The 24951-nt window shown below is 38.3% G+C and overlaps 1 protein-coding gene across 2 annotated transcripts in view; it reads left to right on the forward strand.

Moving 5' to 3' along the window:
• The window catches only part of SLC35A1 (solute carrier family 35 member A1), a 30024-nt gene that overhangs the window by 514 nt on the left and 4559 nt on the right, over positions 1–24951 (forward strand). The window contains exons 2-6 of one of the 2 annotated variants that reach the window (XM_081094413.1): positions 3374–3551; positions 20306–20465; positions 20647–20799; positions 23044–23110; positions 24740–24916. In XM_081094413.1, coding sequence (XP_080950539.1) covers positions 3374–3551; positions 20306–20465; positions 20647–20799; positions 23044–23110; positions 24740–24916 — 735 coding nt within the window. The remainder of the gene's footprint in view (positions 1–3373; positions 3552–20305; positions 20466–20646; positions 20800–23043; positions 23111–24739; positions 24917–24951) is intronic. The other variant, XM_081094414.1, reaches the window with a different exon arrangement.

Genomic DNA, 24951 nt, shown 5'->3' on the forward strand with positions numbered 1-24951 from the left:
TCCCTGCTGGACCCGCGGCTCCCGGCGGGAGCGGTCCCGGCCCGGCCGTGCGCCCGCGGTCCCAGGGGCGCCTCCTGCCGCGGTGCCCGGAGGCGCGGGGGCGGCTCCCGTGCGGAACCCCCGCGCGGCTGGTCCCGTAACCGCCGGTGGGAAGGCCCCTGGGCGTTAAGGCCCTGACCCCCGGGCGGCGGGGAGAGCCGTGTCCCGAGGACGGTGCTGCGGGTGCTTAAAGGGACCGGATGTGCGGGTGAAGGTGCGGAGACCCACCCTCCGCAGGAATGGCCCGTCTGGTGCTGTTGGGTGACTGGCGGCCGCCTGCTGAGGGTGAGTGGGAGGGACTCCGCAGCTTTTCCGCTTTGCTGTGGGGTCAGTTAGGGCGGTGGAGCGGTGGCCGGGAGGGGTCGGGTGACACCCTTCCCCATAGAGCACTTGGCTTCATCTCTGAGTAAATGTCGAACAAATGTTTAAAGAGTACCTTTGCATGGGTGCCAGATTCGTTTCCTGGTTGGGGAGCCCGCATTTATCACTTAGCCCTGCCCAGGATGACTGCCTGTAGTTCCTTATGCTGCTTTTATGCATGTTCCCATTTCAAGTCAGTCCAACCTGAAGAGCCTTAAAAGCAGCACAGCACAGGAAACACAGGAAGAAAGACAGAATTGTTTTGATAATTAACAGGGTGGGAACAGCAAGAGTAATGAGTGAAACTTAAAGGAATCCGGGTCATTATCTGAAATAGTTGTAACATTTTATTGGTTACAGGCTATTGTCTGTACATATTCGTGTGCCTTGGTCATGTTATAGATCTCTTCTGCAATCTAGAAACATGTAATCCTAACAGAAAAGCAGTTGCTATAGCTTCCGGATATTCCCAAAGATTTATCTGGAACTTGCTAGAACTTCCAAGTTCTCAGGCATTAAAAATAATCCCCACTCTAAAATATAGTAAAATATAACAAAACAAAAACAAAAACCACTTCAAACCGTACATTCCTTTTGGGGAACATTAGTCTACGCAGGAACAAATAATGTGAGGGAGCGAATGGGAACTTTGGGAAATGGAAACCAGTGCAGATGTGCTAACTGCCAGTGTGCCAACTCAGTGAGTTGCGGGCTAGGTTTATAGTTACAGGCCTTGGGCACAATGCGAATACTTGGCAGAATTTACAGCGAGTACATGACATGAACTTTTTATTTTTACCTTGAAAATTTGAAATTGCTAGTAATTGAAATTCCATACTGGAGAATTTGTGAATGGAGTGAAGAACTATTTTGATCCAATGTTAAACTGAAATGAGAGAAAATAATGCTTAAAAGCATTAAGTATTTATTTAAAGTTTATGTTTTTAAGTATTCCATACCAAGTGATCATGATTCTCTCATCATTGATGTTTCTCTCCCCCTCTCCCTTCCTCTCTGAAATAAAAAAAAAAAAAAAGTGGGAACAAATGAGCATGGCTGTGTTCCAATAGTGAGTTATTTATGGATATGGAATTTGAATTTTACATAATTTTTGTGTCACAAAAGATTATTTAAAAATGTTTTCCAACTGTTGTTCTGAGCTTGCAGGCTGTATAACAATGACAGATGAGATGTAGTTTGCTCACCCCTAATCTAGAAGATGGGAAGTGCTTTCTCATTTATTGAGTAACTAAAGGTTATTGCTGTTTATTTTTGCAGTTATATACTTTTCCCTTGATTAGGGAAAGTGTTAAAACAAAGGAAGTATTGTAGTGATCTTCACTTCCTTTCACATAGACATTGCTTTTTGGCTCAGATCTTTTGGAAAGAAAGTTGAGGCAGATATAAGCTCTACTTCTTTTGTTCTACCACATTACTTTTTAGTTAATAACTGATATAATTTTAAAAATTGTCTATAATTTACAAATAATTCTTTAATTGCCCCCAGGGAAATATTTATATTGAAGAACCTGTAACCTTGAAGGTTTCTGCCTCACATATGTAACTCCTGGTTTATTTCCCTATGAAAACCATCTTTGAATTGTGGTTAGGCTCCCAAAGCAGTGAACAAAAGCATACTTCGTGGATATTGTAGTTACAGTAGCAGCCCAGGGTCGCCCCTGTCCAGAGGCGTGACGGATTCTTCATCCGGCTGCCAAAGTATGGCCCACTGGCCAAATCCAGCCTGTCACTTGGTTTTGTACGGCCCATGGTTTTTACAGATGAACAGTTGCAATTGATTTGATGGAGCAGTAATTCTGAAGACCATTGAAGCAAAACGTTACCCCTCGAAATAATTCTGTTCTCAATAGCAGACATATATTATAAAGCATTGTACTCAATTGTTATATTTTGAATTTGTCAGAAAATTTGTTTTCTCTTATGTTACATGTTGTTCGTGATTTTGCCTGGTAGGGTGAAGCCTAAAATGTTTACTATTTGCACTTTACAGAAAAAATGTTGCTTACCCTTGTGTAACCTGAACCTGAAGCTTTGAAAGGTTAAGGATGAGAGGTGGGAGGTTTGTAAAGAAAGTAGAAATAGTTGGAGCCTTAGGTGATGGCAGGATCAGAGCAGGGCTGGGAGTGAGGAGGGAAGTGTGGGGGAGACCTGGACCCCAGTGCCTGGGCTTTATGGAGGTTGTTGGACCCACCCTGGTGCCCGAGTGATGGCTGCAGCGCACATATACTTGCAAGCAGTTCTTAAATTGAGTGTGTATAAGTTGTACATATCCAACATTCCCAGTTTTATAGGGCTTCATTCTTAATACTCTTCTTTTGAGTTATGAAGTATTCTTCTGTGCATAAAGCTATGAAACAAGAGGCTACATGATTTTTTTTTTATTATATGATAAATTTTATATTAAGCTCCATTTTTATCACTCAGTCCTTTTTGTTTTTCTTTCTGCTGTCTTTAAATTTAGGATATAAATGCTATAATTGTTTTCATAAGTTTGAGTTATAAAGATTATAAAACTAGAGGCCCGATGCACGAAATTCATGCAAGGGGCTTGGCCCCCGCCACCATGGTGGCTGCCTCTGCCTCGGCCCCCGGCACTGCGGCTTCGTCCAGAAAGTTGTCCGGTCTAATTAGCATATTATGCTTTTATTAATATAGATTATTATAGATAGGTAATTTATAACATCCCAAACTAGAATCAGTCTTGCAATTGAGGCATTCCCAGGAACAAAATCAGTTCTTAACCAGTTGATATTCAAACTCACTGTGTTCTGTGTATGTGTGTTTGTTTATGTTCATATAAGTGGAAAGTATTGCTTTAAAGTAAATTTTTAAATATGGGTTTAAAAAATTATTTTGTGCTTGAAGTTGGAAGGCATTTTGAGGTATAATGTTGATTAACTTTTATATACATTGATATTGTCTACTAAATAATATCTTCGTTGATATTTTCCAGAAAATGTCAGCTTATTATTCAAGTTATACTGCTTGACAGTGATGACCCTGGTGGCTGCAACGTATACCATAGCTTTAAGATACACAAGGACATCAGACAAAGAACTCTACTTTTCAACCACAGCCGTGTGTATCACAGAAGTTATAAAGTTATTGCTAAGTGTGGGGATTTTAGCTAAGTGAGTGTAATTACTTTTTGATGAATTAAGTTCTTTTTCCACTTAAGGTATTTTCATTATTAGAAAAAAAAAATCAAGCTACATTTTTATATGTTTGATTGCTGTAGAGCAGTATTGCTCAACTTGAGGCGATTTTGCTCCCCAGGATATATTTTTGGTTGTCCCAACTTGGGGGTTGCTACTGGCATGTGGTGGGTAGACAAAGGATGCTTCTAAACATCCTATAATGCACAAGACAGCCATACACAACAAAGAATTAACCAGCCTTAGATATGCGTAGTGCCAAGGAGTTGGAGAACCTTGAGCCAAATCCAGCATGCTGCCTGCTTTGTTGCAGCAGAGACCGTATGACTCACAAAGTTAAACTGTTTGCTATTTGGCCTTTACCAGAAAAAATTTGCTGACCTGTTTAGAGGATTATAATGATGATCAGAGTGACCATCTCTTGAGTGTTTTCTGTGTTAAGTGCTCGGCACTGTGCATTGTGCTTTTCATGATGTCATTTAACCTTTATATTTGTAGGTAAGTACTACAATTACCCCTATTTTACTTGTACAGCATCTGAGGTCCTCAATATTACACTGTTAATATGTGGCAGCACTGGGCTTGGAATCAAATAACATCATATGAGAATCATTTTAGCTAAGGATGCAGTGTAAAAGAGGATTAAGAATAGGGACTTCGGAGTGATACACTTAATTTTCATCCTAGCCTCGTTGGGATTATGACTTTACATGCATTTCTTCTACCTCTTAAGCTTTAGTTTCTTCCTAATTTAATGGGAGAAAAAAATACAGGGTTGTGAGAATGAAATAACATTTTGTAGGAAATTACTTAGGGAAAGATTTATGATATGTGAGCCCATCTGGGTCCTGTGAGCAGGTGAGACTTCCTACAGGTTTCGAGATATGAGTGGGGAACCAATGCAGAATAGGATGTGTCAGAGTTTAGGTAGAAAAAATTACATTTAAATTTCATTTAACATGATTATTAAGTGATTTCTATGTGACAGTTTTATAACAGGTGCTGAATGTACAGGTGTGAATGAAAAAGATAGGGTTCCTGCTTGCTTGGAACTTAGGTTTAGTAGAAGAGGGAAAATCAGTAAACACATATGATTACAAATAATCATGTGGGGAAAAATACTAAACATGGCTTGGGGGAGGGAGAAAAGAACAGGAACGCAACTCAGGCCAGAAGGTAGAAAGTTTTAATGTTTTTGAGTTTAAAATATATCTTACAGGCAGCCTAACTTGTTAGGTTGAAAGTAAGGTAAAATCTCAGACCTTTCAGTTTCTTAATTAACAAGATTTATTTTTATTGATATTTGGCTTTCATTAAAAGATTCTTCATTTTGGATAATGTCAGCTAAATGAGAGGCCTTATTGTGCCTTTAAAAATAAGTGTTTCAGCCCTAGCCAGTTTGGCTCAGTGGAAAGAGTGTTGGCCTGTGGACTGATGAGTCTTGGGTTCGATTCCGGTCAAGGGCATATTCCTGGGTTGTGGGCTCAATCTCCCGTGGGGTGTGCAGGAGGCAGCTGATCGATGATTCTCTCTCATCATTGATGTTTCGGTCTCTCTCTCTTCCTTCCTCTCCGAAATCAATTAAAAAAGTGTTTCAGCCCTAGTGGGTTTGGCTCAGTGGATAGAGTGTTGGCCTGCAGACTGAAGGGTCCCAGGTTCAGTTCTGGTCAAGGGCATATGCTGGGTTGCTGACTTGATCCTCAGTAGTGGGTATGCAGGAGACAGCCTGTCATTGATTCTCTCTCATCATTGATGTTTCTCTCTCTCACTCTCCCTTCCTCTCTAAAAATCAATAAAAATATACTTTTTTTAAAAAGTAAGTGTTCCAAAGGCAAAAGTCTGTATGTTTAAAACTTCAGGACAGTTTCCATATAACAACCTAAGAGTGACTAAATGAACAAAATCTTAAGGTCTAACTTCTTTTAAGACAAATATAGTGCTGTTGGAAGAAGAAGGATAGGGGAACACATTTCTTCTCTTTATTTCCTAATTTTCTTGGGGACTCAAGATTGAAGTAGGACTGTTAAGCATGAAATGAGGCATTTTAAACTGTAAAATCAAATTATGGTTCAGTTGTTTTGTGACTCTTAAGAATTTTAAAAAACCAATGTGCAAAAAAAAGCAATGAGGCCTTTGGTGTAACTTAGCAGTTAGGCTAGTCTTCTGCCAACCCACCTGCACAGACTTTGTTCTATTTTGATGTTTTATGGTGTGTAGTATTTCTTATTTTTCAGCTATTCATTGTTATGGGTATGGTCAGTTATAGTTTGTTTTGTGGAAACTTTTTTTGAAATTATATAAAAACTAGAAAGGCTCAGTGCACAGATTCATGCACCAGTGGGGTCCCTTGGCCTGGCCTGCGGGGGTTGGGCCGAAACCGGCTCTCTGACATCCCCCCGAGAGATCCCGGATTGCAAGAGGGCAGTTTTCGGGTGACACACCCCAGAATCAGGCTCTCTCCTCTCTGGTTCTGGGTGCATCACTGGAGAACCACCGCTGCCAAGTGACCACAGCTCAGTAGGTCCTGTGTTGAGCATCTGCCCACTGGTGGTCAGTGCGTGTTATAGCTATTGGCCAATCAGCCAGTCGCTTAGGCTTTTAGATAGAGATAGAGATAGAGATAGAGGTATAGATATAGATATAGAGATAGAGATATAGCACACAAATTTCTAAAACTCCCCAGACAAGTCAAATAATGGCATTGAAATAACAAGTGTGGAAAACCAATTACTATACTTAATCAACATCATCATCAATAATTAGTTGCTGTTTCCGTCACCAGCATAATGTAGAGACTCTTTTGTGAACATTGACCTGCAAAGTACACAAAGACCAGGGACAATCAGGAAAAATGAAGGAATTATGATATACAGAGTTTTGGTGGTTGGCATTTCACATTATATGTCTAACTAAAACTTGGCTGTGAAGAAGAATCATTCAAAAGATTTCTTTTAAGTGAATAATTTTTTTTGGTCAATGCCTGTTTTCTGTCTTTTTAAATATAGTTTTATTGATTTCAGAGAGGAAAGGAGAAGGAGAGATAGAAACATCAACGATGATAGAGGATCACTGATAGGCTGCCTCCTGCATGCCCCCACTGGGGATTTGAGCCCACAACCTGGGCATATGCCCTTGACTGGAATCGAACCCAGAACCCTTCAGTCCGCAGGCCGACACTCTACCCACTGAGTCAAACCAGCCAGGGCCATTCAAAATACTTTAAACACAAGGAGTTTCTAAGTGGGGAAAAAATTTATAGACCATGAAAAAAGTGAAATATATTTGAAATCGCTGGATTTTAAAGTGAATATGATTTTTTATGGAGAAATATGTTGGTAAATTATCAGGCACTTCTTCAAAAACACATTGGCAGAAACTGAATACCTGCTATTCATAGCAAAAAATATTTTATTTATTGGAACAAAGAGTTTACTTTCCAGAGGATATCTGTGAAAATGTTAATTTCTTGGAATAAAGATAAAGGAGAATTATTTCAACCTATAAGGTCACAGATTGGTAGCTACACACTGAAATGGAAGGACATTGTGATTGCTTTTTCAGCACTGTCTGATGATTGATTTAATGAAACGAAAGCATAGCTACCAGTTTGGGAAAGATAACCAGTAAAAATGTTGAAAGTTGATCGTAGATCTTGAGAGGCGAGTTGGCTTATAATAATGCACCTGGAGCAATTTGAAATAGGGAAAAGATGAATAAAATACATGGCTGGACTATGACTGGGCTACTAAGTGAATCGAACAGGTAAGAGTTGCAACAAATTAAAGAGCTTAGAACTTTATATGTGTCTTTTCTATTTCTTGGTGTGACATTTGCAACAAAGTAAAAGATTTTCCAGATGTTCTCCATGCGTCATTTCTTGTTCACATTAAAATTGGTAATTAAAAAATAAGTTTCAAAGGCAAGTAGGATATTATATAGTTTTTAAAAAACATATTGGCTGCCAGTGCTTTATTTGCTGTGATGGAGAAACTTCTAAATATCAAAAATATTTGTTACTTGAAAAAATTTCGAGTTGATTTGTTATACATAAAGCTAACCAAAGTTGATTTCATATTTTTGAATTTATATCTGTTAGAAAATTCTTTACCACAGTGTTAAACTAATTCTTTCTATACAGCTAATTCTTTCGATGAGACTAGACTTTTAAAAAAATCTTTGTTTTCATAGTAGGAGCAATACTTTCACCATCTTTGAGAAAGGATAACCATTTCAGGATATTGTGGGAGAATGTGAAAGAATTATATGAGAAATAACAAAAGGTTTAGAACTTGAAAAACCTCTTCAAAGAAGAAAATACAGGAAAAAAAACTTTTTGATGATTAAAATAATTTCCTCTATGTTCCCAGGAAAATAAAGTTAATGTAAAAATTAGATAAAATATTACTGGATTTTTATTTCAAATTTTTAGAGAATGACAGAAAAAGGGAAATAAACTGGAACTGCTATTTAAATGGAGAAAACTATTGAAGGGAGTAAGTTATTTTTCTCTTCTTTCCACTTTAACCTATGGTAAGGTATAACTTTATCGAGTTGATTTGCATATCATTGCAGAACTTTATCTGAGCTATGCAAAGCTTTACCTCATTATAGACCAATTTGTTTGGCTGCTTATTTAGTATGGTCTCCATAGTAATACTCTTTACTCAGTAATATGTGTAGTCTTGGCTAATTGTTAAAGTAAGTGCACATCATTTTATACTATGTGGAGATGGCAGAGAGTCAATAAATTTGAATTTCATAGTGTCTTGCTTATAATTAAGGTTCATTTACAGAGAAACATATCACTGCCACATCCAAATAATAGGTGTTTCACTTCCTCCACACATTTTAAGCATATAGTCATGCTATGTCTATCTCAATATATTATTAAAAAGATGTAATGGGATAATCAGTTTCATTCATTTATTAAGCCCCAGTCATGTGCTCAGCACTGTTCCAGATGTAAGAAGTATAGCTGAGAACTAAGAAGGCATAGTCCTGTCCTCATGGAACTCACAATCTAGTGGAGAATCAGATACTTGAGCAAATAATAAATTGGTGTTGTTACGGAGAAGTAGAAGATGCTGTAACTATAATAGAGGGCTTCCATTTGGATTAGAGGGCTTTCCCTCTGAGGATATTATATTTAAACTAAGACCTGAAGATTGAGTAGAAGATAGACAAGAAAAGAGCAGAGAGAAGTCAAAGAGAAGAGTGAATAACAAATTAGTGTGTCTGGAGAATTGTGAGAGGGGAGTAAAGGAGGAGAGATCAGAAGGATATCAGAGCAACCCTATGGGCCTGTGAAGGATTTTGGATTTTATTTGATGTTGTTTTATGTGTGTTTGTGTTTAAAGACACCTTATCTATACTTATAATAGGGTAATATGCAAATTGGTTGGGGCACTGTCACATAAAGACTGAATAGCAGGAGGGTGAGGCAGCGAGCTACGGTGGAGAGCCATGAGCGGCGGTGAGCGGGGCGGCCAGCTGAAGCAAGTGGCAGCGAGCTACTTGTGCACGTATTCACAATATATATTATTGATTCATTAGCATTGAGCTCACAGACAACAACACTAGACTCATACCTGAACAAAACTTACCTAATGTATTTTTCTCTCTAAGGCATATAACAGCCTTCTTGCACTAAGGAGCACGACACTTTTTAGCACTACTCGTGGGGGTCATTTTTAAACAGTAAAATCACCAAAAAAAAAAATTAAAAATTAAAAAGCACAAAAATATAAAAAAAATTGGCACTAGATAGACTGTGCTTGTTTACAGTATGAGCTGAAATAAGAAGTCAGAGTATTGCCTTTATTTTACCTAGGCTGAAAATGTGAGCATCAGGCCACTAAATGTTTTTGCAACTCTACATTCCACCGATGACTGAAAGTGCTGTGAGGATCGATTCTGGGATTACAAATACATTTTAGCATATTGGCAGATTCGCATACAGACGGTCCTTGGGTTGCATCGGACTTGACGTACGTCGTTTTGTGGTTATGTCGCCATCTCCCATTTATTTATAAAAAAAGTTCTGTCATTTTGACGTATGTACATATGTGCTTTATGTTTTTTATTATTTATTTACCACAAGTAAAGGTCAGGAATTATCTTTCTTTTAATTTTTTTTACTGTCTCACTTCATTACTGCTGCGTACGTGCGCCATGTGAGTGACGCAGGTGCTTATGTAGGAATGGATCTCCGACGTAACCCGAGGGCCTGCTGTACACAGAATCCATGACTAATGAGGACCAACTGCAATAGACGAGAGTAAGGGAGGTGTCAAGAATCATATCTTTCTTTGTATAGAAGAGTAGGTAAATAGAGATTTTGTGTTTTCTTTTTTGAGACAGGAAGAAAAGCAGCTTTGAGGGAAGGTGAAACCGACAATTTGGGGTAGGTATAATGTAAAATTTTAATGCCTCTGAGACATCCTAGTGGGCATGGAAAAATAGGTACAGAATAGGCACACACACAACAGAGGTCTGGGCTGGAAAAATAAATATGGGAGTCCTTACCACATGAAAGTATTTAATCTCAGGATTAAAAGACTGTTAAAAGAGTGATCTTGTAAAAGTATCGTTTTCAATGTCCTTTGACCCCGTATACATTAAAGAGTATTGTTTTCTGTACAGTATAACCAGAAACTACAGACTATAAAGAGGACATACAATAATAGTTGCAGTGTTTAGACAAATGAAAGTCAGCTTAAGAAATAACTGTCTGATATGAAGCAGTGTCCAATAATTTTATGAGTTAAATGAAGCAGGATAGGTTTAAGGATAACTTCAGTCAAGGGCCCAGATCAGGCAAATTAGAATCATGAGTTCCCATGAGTTTATGCAGAGGCCGTTGTAGCTCCAGGGATCCTGGTGAGCCTTTGGAGGCCTGAGGTCTCTAGTTACTCTTCTCTAGTGTGAGAACTTTGAGCCTAGAAAGGGACTAATTGACGTAATCTTTGGCTAATGAATGTTACCTAATCAAATGTAACATCAAGGTTCCAGACCCAGTGGAAGGTCAGTCAGGCTTGGAAGTGACCCAGAGTTTCTATACCTACAGAATCTTATTTGGACAGAACTCACAATTGCAATCTAGGTCAAATGGCTGACACCTATTCTCTTTGGTTCTTTCTCTTTTCCCCTTACCTGGGGTAGGAGTAGCAGAACTGCATCCTTGAGGCATGAGTACCCTAATGTTCACATTATCAGATTGTTAAGACCTTTGAAAGCTGCATGGTATTGCTGGCTTGCCAAAACACTGCATGATGATAGCTTAATTTTAATTGCAAATCTTTCTTCTGCCCTACTTATTTATAACATTTTAAAAGGAACTAATTAAAAAATTATAAACAGAATTGACTTGAAAATCTTTTCCCTGATGTATTTAGGATTTTTAGCTTCTTAGAAGAGATATAGACTTGCTTCAGTGAGGAGTGCCTGATATATATTGGGGAACAGAGATCACAGACTTGATTTATATTTCTTCAGAAAAAAAGTAAAAACACCTCTTTCAGGCAGGGAAGTGCATACCTTGGTGAGATCTCCAAGAAAATTGGGCAATAAATTATGAGGAAAATTCTTAAAAATGTATCATTGCTATAATATATAACCTAAGTTAAAATTTCCTTAGAAAAACCAGAGAAGACCGCTACCTGTTCTTTTGGGGAGGGCTATTGTGAAAAACGAGGTTTTAAAACTAATGAGCAGATATCAAATTTCTGTGTTTTTTTTTTAGAGAGCAAGTAACTACTCTCTAGGATACCAACTGTTAAATCACTGTCAAAACATGTTATGTAAAGTGCCAAACATCCTCTTTTTAAGATTGCAGCAACTAAGTTTGCTGCCTTCAGACGTTCAGGACTGTTGCTATTGAGAATGGCAGGCTGCCAGAGTGATGGTGTTAAGAAAATGTTCTTTCCTGTCTCCCCTTAAAAACAGGTGAGGGAAACATACAGGTAAATACAGCTAATTTTCATCTCATTCTCATACCTCTTTAGCTGTATCTATTATTTTATCATCTGTGATGAGAAACTTTAGGCTGAGGGAAGTTATAATTTGTCAAAAATATCTAGAAAGTGACTGCAGTGATAGGAATAGAAGACAAGTTCCCTGATCTCTAGTGAAATTACTAAGCAGGTTTTTTTGTTTGTTTGTTTGTTTGTTTTTAATTAACTAAGACAAAGATAAACACTTAATAGCACTGTTAAATATCTCAATGATTTTCAGTAATTTTATTTTTTCTCTTTAAGTTTTTATCCCCAGATGTTAAAATTTTACCATTCATGTTTTATATTCTTTCTATGTATGTATTTGTATTTGTGTGTATAATTTTTCCTGAACAGTTTTACACAAGATGCCATATGTCCCTAAATTCTTTAAGGCATATTTCCTAAAAACAGGACATCCTATCTAATAAAAGAGAAACATGGTAATTAGCGTACGACCGCTACCCTTCCCATTGGCTAATCAGGGTTATATGCAAATTAACTGCCAGCCAAGATGGCGGCCGGCAGCCAGGCAGCTTGAAACTAACATGAGGCTTGCTTGCTTCAGTGAGGGAGGACTCCAACGTTCTCCGCCTGCCTTGCCGGCCTCATATCCTGCAGTTTGCAACATTGTTACAAATATAGAAGCTAAACAAAACCCCAGAAACCTGCTTTCAGCGGGCCGGGATCTCAGAGCTGGAGTTATACATTGTTTCGATTATAGAACCCAAACAAACCAGATACCTGCTTTCAGCAGCAGAGGCCTCAGAGCTGGAGCCAGAGCTAAAGCTGGCCCAGAATAAAAAAGAAAAAGAAAAAAAGGAGCAGTTGGGAGCTTCAGCCCTCAGCCCCTCACCCAGACTGGCCAGGCACCCCAGTGGGGACCCCCACCCTGAAGGGTGTGTGACCAGCTGCAAACAGCCATCATCCCCTCATCCAGGCTGGCCAGGCACCCCAGTGGGGACCCCCACCCTAATCCAGGACACCCTTCAGGGCAAACCAGCCAGCCCCACCCATGCACCAGGCCTCTATCCTATATAGTAAAAGGGTAATATGCCTCCCGGCACCGGGATCAGCGTGACGGGGGCAGCGCCCAAACCCCCTGATCACCCTGCGGCTCTGTGTGTGACAGGGTGCGGTGCCCCAACCCCCTCCACCCCCCCACGGGCCCTGCTCTGTGTGTGACAGGGTAGAGCCATAACCTCCCCATCGGCCCTGCCCTGAGTGTGAGAGTGGCGGCGCCCCAACCCCCTGCTCAGCCTTGCTCTGTGGGTGATAGAGGGCAGCACCCCCCCCCCATGGGCCCTGCTCTGTGTTTGATGGGGTAGAGCCATAACCTCCCCATCGGCCCTGCCCTGAGTGTGACAGTGGCAGCGCCCCAACTCCCTGATCGGCCCTGCTCTGTGTGTGACGGGGTGGTGCCCCAATTCCCCTATCGGCCCTACTCTGTGATTGACAGGGGGGAGCTCCTTAACCCCCTGATGGGCCCTGCTCTGTGCATGACACGGGGGAGCTCCCCAACCCCCTGATCGACCCTGCTCTGTGCGTGACAGGGTGGCGCCGCAACGTCCCCATCGACCCTGCCTTGAGTGTGACGGGGTGGTGCCCCAACCCCCCAATCGGCCCTACCCTGAGCGTGACTGAGGGTGGCATTGCAACCTCCCAATCCGCCCTGCTCTGTGCATGACAGGGGGCGGCGCCCCAACTCCCCAATCGGCCCTGCTCTGAGCCCGACCAGGGGCTGCACCTAGGGATTGGGCCTGCCCTCTGCCACCCGGGAGCAGGCCTAAGCCAGCAGGGCGTTATCTCCCGAGGGGTCCCAGACTGCGAGAGGGCACAGGCCAGGCTGAGGGACCCCCCCCTTCCCCCCGGGTGCACAGATTTTTGTGCACCGGGCCTCTAGTCTATATATATAAAAGGCTAATATGCTAAGTGTCCATGTGGGTAATGACGCCATATAGCAACGCCTGGCTTCCTCTCCCTAGCAACGACTAGCCTCCTTGCAGTTTCTTCAGCTCAGGAACATGACTTGCTTGCTTTACAGCCAGGTGCAAACATTTCACACTTTAACCAAATGTCTGTGAAGCATTTTCCCGTGCCTCATCTCATTTGATCTTCACAGAAGTCCTGGAGTAGGTAGAGACTCAGTAGAATCCTATTTTCTTTTCGTTAGCTGGAAAATGGAGATTTAGAAAGTTTAGAAACTTGACCCGACTGAAAAGAAGAAATGGTGGACCTTGAAAATGACTTCAGGTTTTCTCACTGTGCAGAATATAGTCAAACACCGCTGCAGTTAAATATTTTAGCCTTTGTTCTCCCTGCGTGATCTACAATAATAATCTGCTTTGTGTTGATATTTACTGCTGTGTTGCTAATTACCTGAAAGACAAGTTGGGGTGCTTCACTGGGCTGGAAAAAGTTTAGCTAAATCAGAAAGCAGGTCTAACTAAGCAACTTTATTCTGTGTATATAAAAGGCTAAGTTGCCTCATGTATGCATGATACATATAAAGCTCTCGCTGGCGTCAATCGCATGCGTGTGTTTTGATCTGTTATTTTCCATCGTGAATTTGGCTGACACTTCTATTATAAAGAAAGGGCGAATAGTGATATTAAAACATTTCTTCTAATTAATTTCCTTTCAGTGTACACGAATCCGTGCACCGGCCACTAGTTCTTACATAATCACACAATATCAACATCAATACAGTACTGTTTAATTCACAGACCTTAGATGACCTTGCCAATTGCCCACTATTGTCCTTTAATAGTAAATTAGTCAGTTTACATCGAGTTGCCGTATCTGTAGCTTCCTTTAATCTAGAACAGTTTCTCCATCTTTTTTTTTCATGCCAAGATGGTCAAGACTGATCTTGGATTTTCCCTGCCCCAACTCTGAAACCATACATTTCTCTAAGAAGCCTTAAAGCTTTGTTCCTTTTTCTTTATTTTTTTCCAGAATGGTACTTAACAAGAATATAGATACTAGGTGTGCTTATTGCTACTGGGGTATCATTGCTTCTAGGCCCTCTCAGCAGACAGAGCTAGGAAATATATGTATGTGCACATATACACACCTATCTGTGTATACATATGTATACATATATATGTCTGTGTGTGTAACTGTGTGAGTTACATATTGTTTGATGCCTATAATTCTGATCCAACACTGCAGAGTTGATTAAACCTTCCCCTTTTTCATATTTGTTCCCTTCTTCAGTGGTGGCGAGTCTGGCTCCCATTATTCTTAAGGTATTTATTTGCTCAATTCTAGAATACATAAGTAGATTTAGAATTTCTAACATACAATGTGAAAAACAAACCTACTAACAAGTTCAGTTTTTGTATATAGTTCTTTTTGCCTTTAGTTTTAGAGCACATAGACTGTTTGGAATACTTGGGTTATTCTTTTTCTGCTTCAGTGTAATTTTGTAATTAAAAAAACTGACCAGTTCTTTTTAGTTTCTGTTAGTAATTAATTTGGGTTTTCCCATGCTTGTTGATTTTACTTATAATTTGCAGTAATTTTTGGAATGGAAAATATACTTATTTCAATGAGAAGATAAGTTAGAACTGCAAGAACATAATGGAGTATGGGGAAGAATGAATGGACAGTTACTTTGATAAATAAGATTTAAGGTATATGTGGTCTAATTGGTGAGTTTTAGTTATATGCGTGTGTCTATATATACACAGTATAGACTGTACTCCTCTTTATTTACCTTAGAGATTATTGTTCCATGTCAGTACATAGAAATCTGTCTCGTTCTTTTTGAGAGCTGCATGGTTTTCCATTGTATGGATGTATCAGATATGGAGTCTCTATTGATGGGCATTGGGTCATTTCCAGTCTTCTGCTACTACAAAAATGAAATAATTATCTTTTTACATACACTGTAGTGTACATGTATGATTACATCAGATCACTTTTAAATTGAGAAGGGAACGATTAAATTCTGTTTTGGTGAATGGGCAAATTAATATTTTGGTGTTGTAAACGCTCTTATGTGAATAGTTAATTCCTAAAATCTTTGAATTATAAGTTACCAATTTCTAAGTTGTAATCTCATTTAAACATAAAACAGTATAACATTTTAAATATTTTGGTTCTTCATAAAACTAATTACTATTATAATTCACAGGAAAATTACTGGTTACTTGTATGATTTATTAAACCCTGTCATAGCTATTAAAACGGACAGTTTTGATTTAGTCTTTTGTGCTATGAAGAGAAGGAAATGAAAACACTTTCACATTGCCAGAACAAAGTCAACTTTTTATTGTTTGCTATTCACCACAGTTGATAAAATAAATCTAGTAGGATGTATAAATGTACCTATACTTTGGGTGTGTTTAGTAATAAAGCACATGTGTCTTAAATCTTTGAGCTACTATCCACATAAGGCTGGAGGAAATTCTTTTATTATTTCAAGTATTACCTAGAATAATTAACGTAGCTATCAAATACTTATGTTGTAGATTATCCAGCCCTATTCTATTTCTCCTGCTGAGTTTACATTCTGACTGCCTCTCTGTATCCATGCTATAAGGGGTGTAGGGACATGTGATAGTAAAAGTCTTGTACCTCATATGAGTATTTTTGTCCTCATATGACCTCATTATTGGGTTTTTTTTTGTTTGTTTTTTTTAAAATATATTTTATTGATTTTTTACAGAGAGGAAGGGAGAGAGAGAGTTAGAAACATCGATGAGAGAGAAACATCGATCAGCTGCCTCCTGCACATCTCCCACTGGGGATGTGCCCGCAACCCAGGTATATGCCCTTGACCGGAATCGAACCTGGGACCTTCCAGTCCGCAAGCCGACGCTCTATCCACTGAGCCAAACCTGTTTCGGCCTCATTATTGGTTTTTATACCTGGCCCCCTAAGTCTTTTATGTAAGTTAATTATACTTAACTTTACAGATAGGAAATTTGTAAGATTTAAATTTCTTACGCTCATAAGTAACTTCTGCTGTGTTCCATTTAGCACAGTGCCTTGGTAACCTAGCCAAGGATTTTATGCCTCCTAGTAGTTCTCGTCAGATCAGGAGCTGGAAGAATGAGGCCTACTTTTGACCAAATATAGGTCAGAAAGAATTGGTTTCAGTATTTGATAGGAAATTTATGAGGGGTGGAGGCCTTGGAATCTCTCTGCAATCAATATGGAGCCTCAATTTCTTCAGGTAACAAAAGGCTGCACATAGATTTTGTTTTAGTGATAAAAATAACATTGTTCAAGTAGGAAATACGTTTATGAAAACTAGTATATGCTTTTTGATTATACATGCTCTTTCTCTTATCTAGCATTGCCATTTACAGAGTTAAATTTAATAAATTAGTTTTTAACAAAAGATACTCATTAAGGTACTTGGGTAAATATGAAGGCATGAAAATGGAAGAAGAAAATGGCCATTGGTTTTTCTTTTTTTTTTTTTTTTTTTTAAGCTGGGGGTGGGGGTGGGGTGGGGAGAGGGAGAAAGGGGGGAGAGAGGGAGAGAGAGCGCGAGAGCGAGAGAGCGGCCATTGGTTTTTATTTGTTACTTTTTATAGTATATTTAAGGCTGCAGTATATTTAGAATTGATCATTTATTTTTATCTACTAAATAGTAAAAGGATTGATGATTAGTGTTTTCTGGAAGATACATTGCTGTTACTTTTTTTTAAACTGTAGTGATTAAAGCTAAATATAAGCTTTCAGAGCTGTATTAATACATGTTAAATTAAGCAGGATTTAATCTGATTAATACTGAAATCATTATCATCTTTAAAACTTTCTGTGTACTGATTCCCACATTTTCTTCTTTCTTATACCTATTTTTCTTTTATTCCCGAGCTTGTGTTTTCTTTTTACAAGTTCTTTTAGTATCCTCTGACATTTTTTGTAACTTTTTTCAAAATACCTTATAATTATAGTAGAGGCCCGGTGCACAAAATTCATGCAGGGGGGCGGGGAAGAATGTCCCTCAACCCGGCCTGCACCCTCTCCAATCTGGGACCCCTCAGGGAATGTCTGACTGCCAGTTGGACATCCCTCTTACAATCTGGGACCGCTGGCTCCCAACCACTCGCCTGCCTGCCTGCCTGCCTGATTGCCCCCTAACTGCTCCCCTGCCTGTGGAGCCACGGGACCCCCAGGCCTCACTGTGCGGAGTGGCCGCCGGGCCCCTCCTCCGCTGTGCGCGTGGCCATCTTGTGACAGCCTTGTGCTACGCCACCTAGACTTTTATTACATAGGATAATATTGCTGTAATTCTGAGGTACTACAGTGAAACTTGAGCATTCTAGTAGTTAGCATTTTGGTATAGCTTGGCTTCTCAAACGTCCACATTAGCAAAGGAACCAGAAAAAGATGCTAAGACCTTACTGGCAGTGAGTAAGTAGTAGCTCCGAAGCATTGAACAAAAGATATAGTCAGAAGAGCAAAAGATCTGAAGGTTAATCCAAAACACTGTTCTCTACTGGTTTGTCACATGTCAGGAAAGGTGTACTCAGACTGGCTGGTGGTCTCATAGGGCCATGTTTTTGTGAAAACTGGAAAGTATGGAAGAAGAGATAAGAAAGGAGAAAAGTGACAGGGAGGAAAGGGGCTACAGCCACCTTGATTATTGGTGCAGGTATGGTTATTAGAAATAGCAATAAGATCGTTAAGTAGCCCATATTTCGACAGGCAAAAGGGTACCAGTGATAGATCAACTGTATTCTCTCATTAGCCAAAAATTAACGATGCTGTTGAAGGCTTTCAGTGGTTCTCAACCTTCCTAATGCTGCGACCCTTTAATACAGTTCCTCATGTTGTGATGACCCCCAATTTCATTGTTACAAATTGAACATAATTAAAGCCTAGTGATTAATCACAAAAACAATATGTAATTATATATGTGTTTTCTGATGGTCTTAGGCGACCCCTGTGAAAGGGTCGTTTGACCCCCAGGTTGAGAACCGCTGGCTTAGAGTATCTCTAATGGGTGAAGGTAAATGGTATTGCCCATAGCAGATTAGGGAAAGGAAAAATAGTGACTATACTAGAGTTTGGGGAGTCTTAGGTGGGAGATCAGTGGACATGGAAGGAGGTAGAATGTGGGAAATGGGTACAGATGGGTACATCTCAGTAGCTCCTTGGGGAAGCACTCTGAATATGTCAATATATGTCAGTATTTTAGAAGGGCATTGAAAGTATGGTGAAAGCAGTATTCTATACTTCACAAAATCTGTAAGATTTATATCTCTACTATCATATAATTGCTTACTAGTGAGAATTATACATTAAGGAAAATGTTGAATTATGTTTTCTAATACATCACCTTGTTAATGATGGTTAGAACTGATTATTTTCTCTTTAATTTTTTCTTCAATTTTATAATTGAGGGAAAACATTCTTTGAAAAATTCTTTATACTCTGTTTTAAGATGTTGAGAAAGTGTATAGGTCACCTTAGATTTGCACTAAAAGTAATTTAAAAAAGAATGTGAAATGTTTAAAGGGCCCATCTTCAGATCCTTGGAAACCCCTACCCTGTAAAATTTCTCAGAGTGACCTTTCTGATATTTTCTGCCTCCTCTGGATGGATTGCAATCTCCCACCAAGCCATGTGTGTTACTTCTCAGCATAGAGATTTACCGTTGGAGCAGGGTGAATTTGGCAACAGAGGAAGATCTGTAACTCAGGATATCTTTTGTTTCTGTGGCCTAGGCCAAATTTCCTGCCTTACTTAATTAAGCACTTAAGCATTGTCTTGGGGGCTGGAGTGTTGTACCCTGGATAGGTATAGATAGTCAATTTAACATTATGGACTTTTTGCTCCCCCTTAGAACATTGATGATTATTTTTGTAGGAGAAAAATCAATTAATGACTCGATTCTAATAAGTTAACTGTATCAAACTTGGAGTTGAAACAGGTCAACAAAGTATTATGGTCCTCCTAAGTATATTGTGAATTGTAGTTAGGCCCTTTTGATAAAGTACTTTTTTTGGTGTGATGCTTATTATGATTTACAATGGGAGAAATAAGCCAGATTGTCTTATTCCTCCTGAGGAAAAATAAGAATAGTTAAGAGCATGGATAATCAATATGCAGTCAAGTAGTAAACTTTATATTCATTATAGTTTTTGTTGGTATTAGTTACAGATTTCCTGCAAAATTATAGATAGGTACTTGAGTTTTATGAGAATATACTTAAAAGTTGATTGTCCACTATACTTCATAAGCACTGAGCTAAGTTGCAAATGATATTGACCTGAATCCATCAATTCCTATCCCAAGTAACTTCCATAGCTACCAAAGCCTTTTTCTTTTAAAATTTAAATTTATTGTAATAAAAAAAAAACTTTAAAAACCGATATGCAACCTGATTAAGAAATAATCAGGGTGAACTTGATGTAATGGCAGTTAAAGTGTCAGGGGTTAAATTAAATAGGTAATCGTCAGCATTTCTGGCTTCCTGCTGTCTTACTATTTATTTAATATACTCAAAAACTCCTGGAACTTTTATCAGAGGCTGACAATGGTAAACCTGTTTTCATACTTTCCCAAAGAGAACTTATAACTGCTTTTCTTTTATGCAATTGTTGGCATTTTTTAAAATCTAAAATTAGTTGAAAATTATAAAGACAGAATAAATTTGCTAAATTAACATCAACGGACTTAATATAGCTATTCTATGTGTGAAGAATTCTTATCCAAAGGATGCTCTTTAATTTTCCTCAACTCCTTCTCCTTTCCTCCCTTTTGTTTTAAAAGAGAAACTGGTAGTCTGGGTAGATTCAAGACTTCGTTAAGAGAAAATGTATTGGGGAGCCCCAAAGAACTGATGAAGTTAAGTGTGCCATCATTAGTGTATGCTGTTCAGAACAACATGGCTTTCCTAGCTCTTAGCAACCTGGATGCAGCAGTGTACCAGGTAAGTGGAATAAATGATAATGGAGAGCAGAATCTTTAAAAATGTTTTTATGGTGAAATTATTTTTATTAACCCTTTAATCACATTATCAAATGTTTTTCTCAATAATTCTATTAATGATAACAGAAATAGTGGTGTCAGAGATTAATGTTAAGTTCACTGATTCATTATTTTATTTCTAGGTGACCTACCAATTGAAGATTCCTTGTACTGCTTTATGTACTGTTTTAATGTTGAACCGGACACTCAGCAAAGTACAATGGATTTCAGTTTTTATGCTGTGTGGTGGAGTTATACTTGTACAGTGGAAACCAGCTCAAGCTACGAAAGTCATGGTAAGAAACAAAATGCTTACCATAACTAAAATAGAAAACTTCCTATGTCTTATATACTTTAGTCACATTGATGATGAATACAGCACCATTATATTTCTTTGATTGAAAATATTTGCTCTATTTATAGGCTTTTAAAATCCCGTTAGTGTATTACTAAGGATAATGTAATTTATTGGCTTTCTTTGTTTTTAGAGGGGAATATGCATAAATGTTTGAGATGGAAGGTTCTTTAATGTTATGGATGACAAAACTAAAGTCCAAAGAGGTGAAGTAACCTGTAACTAAAATTGTGACTTCTACCAAAGTGTGTATGTTCAGAACTTTTAAGCCTCGTTAAGACATTTTCTCAGAAACACTGAGCAAGGTTTTGTCCATCTAGTTTTCATCTCTCTGTACCCCCAACTTCACAGTTTTTTTATCCCCCTTTTTAAAATCCTTACCTGAGGATATGTATATTGATTTTAGAACGTGAGGAAGGGCTGGGGGGAGAGAAACAATCGATTGCCTGTCATGTGCGCTAGACTGGGGATCAAACCCCCAACCTAGGTATGTGCCCTGACTGGGAATAGAACCTGAAACCTTTTTGGTGTATGAGATGGCACTTGAACCAACTAAGCCACCCAGCCGGGGCAGTTTTTTATCCTTTTGCATATACTCCCACTGTCAGTCATAGAGATTAAAGGGTAGTGTTTTTACTGATAATTGATAACTAAAATAGGGCAAAATGTGTACTTTACTTTACAACTTTTAGTTTGCTAAAAGTTAAATGTTAAGGTACATACCTGAATTTTTAAAAATATTATACGCTTTAATTGGTTATTTTCTTAAAGAGCTGTAGGAAGTGGAACTCCAGTGAATGACTTTCTGAAAGTCATTAGTTTCTTTCTACAACGGAAGACTCTTCAACTTTTAATAAATGAAAGCTCTTTTTAGGAATTTAGGGCAGCTGGGGATGTAAGGAGAGCCTGTAAAAACAGGAAGTCAGTTCCTTTTTAGATAGTTCCTTTCTAGTCTGGAGGAGATTTCTCCCCGCCCCCCAAGAAAATGAGTTTTAGATTAATATTTATTGTCTTCACATGTTTAAACATGCTCATATTCTTGGTGACATTTCAAAACACTGATCAACCATGCACTGCATATTGAACTCAGTTGTAGACTTTCAAAGAAATTTGTTGGGAAATAAGGCCAATATGTAATTAAAAGTTAAATGCGAACTTTAAGTAATACCTCACACCATTAGAAAAGATGTTAGGTCCACCTTATGTAGGTAATGTATATGAAAAGTTTAATAAACTAAAGCAGAGTTTAGGGCAGCTTATCCTACTTTTGGATCCCTCTAGAGCAGCAATTTTCAACCAGTGCCACAGGAATTTTTAAAACATGGAATACCTGACTATTCAGTCAGGGGTACTGACCTCTTTTACGTAAGATTTTGAAATTAAAAACAAAACAAAAAAACAAGACAACAGCCAACACAACCATAGCTGTCTGGTGTGAGTGAATCAAAATATTTTGTCAGATCTGCAAAAGTTATGTTTTTTTGGTGTATTTTGGAATTTCAGTAGTTTATGTGTGCCATGAGATGAAAAAGGTTGAAAATCGTTGCTCTAAAAAGTTCTTTTATACTTTAAACAGGGTACAGCTTCCTGTAACTGCCTCATTGTTCTTCGTTCTTGTCAGAATAACTCAAATTCCTACTATCTCCCACATAGCTTCTGAATGTTTGAGGACAGTGTCACATCCTTCCTCTCCAAGTCTTTTTTCCTCATTGAGACAACCTTGTGGCTTCTTTCTAGAATTTGGTTTCTAGAGACTTCCCGATTCCTGCCTCCTGCCCCAATACTTCCCTGTATTTCTCGTCTAGATGTATTCATCTGTTACCGTTCCTCATTATGTCCTAAAACTTTACACTATCTCTAGATTTTGACTGAGCAGTGTGAGATGTAACTTGCTAATTAACTTTGTTCTAAATACTAGAGACTTGTTACATCAAGATTATATTTGTGTGGTTTTTTTTTTTTGGGGGGGGGGTGGTATTCCATTCTATAACTGGTTATAGCTATATGTTTTTATCTCTATTTGTATTATTTCAAGAGTTAGGACTATAGAATAGCCGTGTCTAATATGGCAAATACTTTAAGTAAAACTGTAACACAAATTTTTGTGTTCATTTATTTGGTCTCTTCTCTTGGATGAATTCTATTTATTATTCATTAAAAATAACTTAAAACATTATTATTGCAGGTGGAACAAAATCCATTTTTAGGGTTTGGCGCTATAGCTATTGCTGTATTGTGCTCAGGATTTGCAGGTAAATCATAAAAGCATTTTACTGTTACCCAATTTTAAAAATATCAAGCTTTAAATAGGGATTTAGTTTATCTTGTTTTATTATAACATTTTATTTCCATTAAAGCTTACCTATAGTTTAGTTTATGTCAGCTATTTTTCCAATAAATGCATGGTAGTGTTTAACTCAGTTCAGACCTCAGTCTTTACTCGTACTTGCAGTTCTTTAAGAATATACTTGTTCTTGACCATTCTTAGTCCAGCCCAGTATTTGTTTTTCCCTCGTAACTTCAAGTTCTTCCTCTGCTTCAACAGGGAGAAAAAAGGGGTGGGGTAGAGGGTATCAGAACACTTAATACATAAAGTAACAGCCAAAAATGGAGGGACAAGAATCAAAATCACTAACATCAAATAAAGAAATCTGGAATTGTGTAGAGACAGCCATTCTGCACTCAATCAAGAGACAGTATATGAATGTGTAACATAAGAAATAAAATGTGTTTTAGAGATAGTTCTTTCTGGTAAAGAGTATATTAGTTATAGCTATATGACTTTACCTCTATTTGTGTTATTTCAAGAGTTTGGACTCTGCTTTTACTTTTGACTAGGAAAGTAGGCTGGATATGGAAGTGAAATATTGATTATAAAAAAAGATGTTTGATGAGAGGGGAATATCTAAATTTGAGAACATACCTAATGATAGCATCATGCTAAATTTTTATTCTTAGTAATGAGCAAATTAGAAACAAAATTGTGTTACCCCCCCCCCCCAAATAATATACTATTTGATTTTTTAGCATTACTTTTAACAATTAAATGTTTGTGTCCAACATTCTAGTTAGTTCAATTTCTTAAACAGTTGAAGAAATGGTGAGTGGCTTACTATCCCTCTATACTGGAATAACTGAGCACTCACTAGTTAAGTGGTTTTCCCAGATAGGAAATTCATAGGTGGAAATTATGTTTTTCCCCATTTTCTGGCTCTTCCCAATATGTTTGTCAAAATCAATCTTGTTTTTCATTAGAATTTTTAGTGGATTAGTACTTCAGTGGCGATTTCTAAATCTCCAATTCACATGGTATTTATAATTAAAATCTTCAATATCTTTGTTAAACGTGTTCATTTCAAGAGTAAAACTTACAATACTGATTGGGGGTGGATGGGGAGGTATCATGCGCTCTTTTAGAGTATCTGAAAAAAGCTGTGGTCGTCCCAAACACAGAAAAATGCAGAGTTCTTGGTCCTTCTGACATTGTGTATGAACGTGGCTTGGGGAGCCTTGCTTTAAAGGCAAATGGCTCCACTCAGCAAGTTCTATTAAAATTTCATTTTGGTTGTGTTACTTACTCTGAAAAAATCCCAAGTGGTGATTATACAGGTTACTTTGCAAAGCTGGGAATATTCACTAATAGGCAGATTTTATAAGGATGTGATTACGATATTGACTCTAATAGTATAGTTTTCCAGCTGACCAAAGCAAGTCTTTTTATTAGCATTAATAGTTTTGTGATGTATCTTACTGCTATAATAATGGCAGAACTGTTCTTAACAGTAATTTAGAGTCCTGTGAAATGCGAGTTAGGAAGTTCTTTTTAAGTTAATTTCTAATAATATCTTTGTCTCATATTTGCATGTCTAATTTTCTTTTAGGAGTGTACTTTGAAAAAGTTTTAAAGAGTTCAGACACTTCCCTTTGGGTGAGAAACATTCAAATGTATCTATCAGGGATTGTTGTGACATTAGTTGGCGTCTACTTGTCAGATGGAGCTGAAATTAAAGAAAAAGGATTTTTCTATGGTTACACATATTATGTCTGGTTTGTCATCTGTAAGTATCCAGGAATCAAAGGTTCTGGGTAGACC

Source organism: Myotis nattereri (assembly GCF_964212035.1).
Source record: "Myotis nattereri genome assembly, chromosome: 6".
NCBI classification, from domain to species: domain Eukaryota; kingdom Metazoa; phylum Chordata; class Mammalia; order Chiroptera; family Vespertilionidae; genus Myotis; species Myotis nattereri.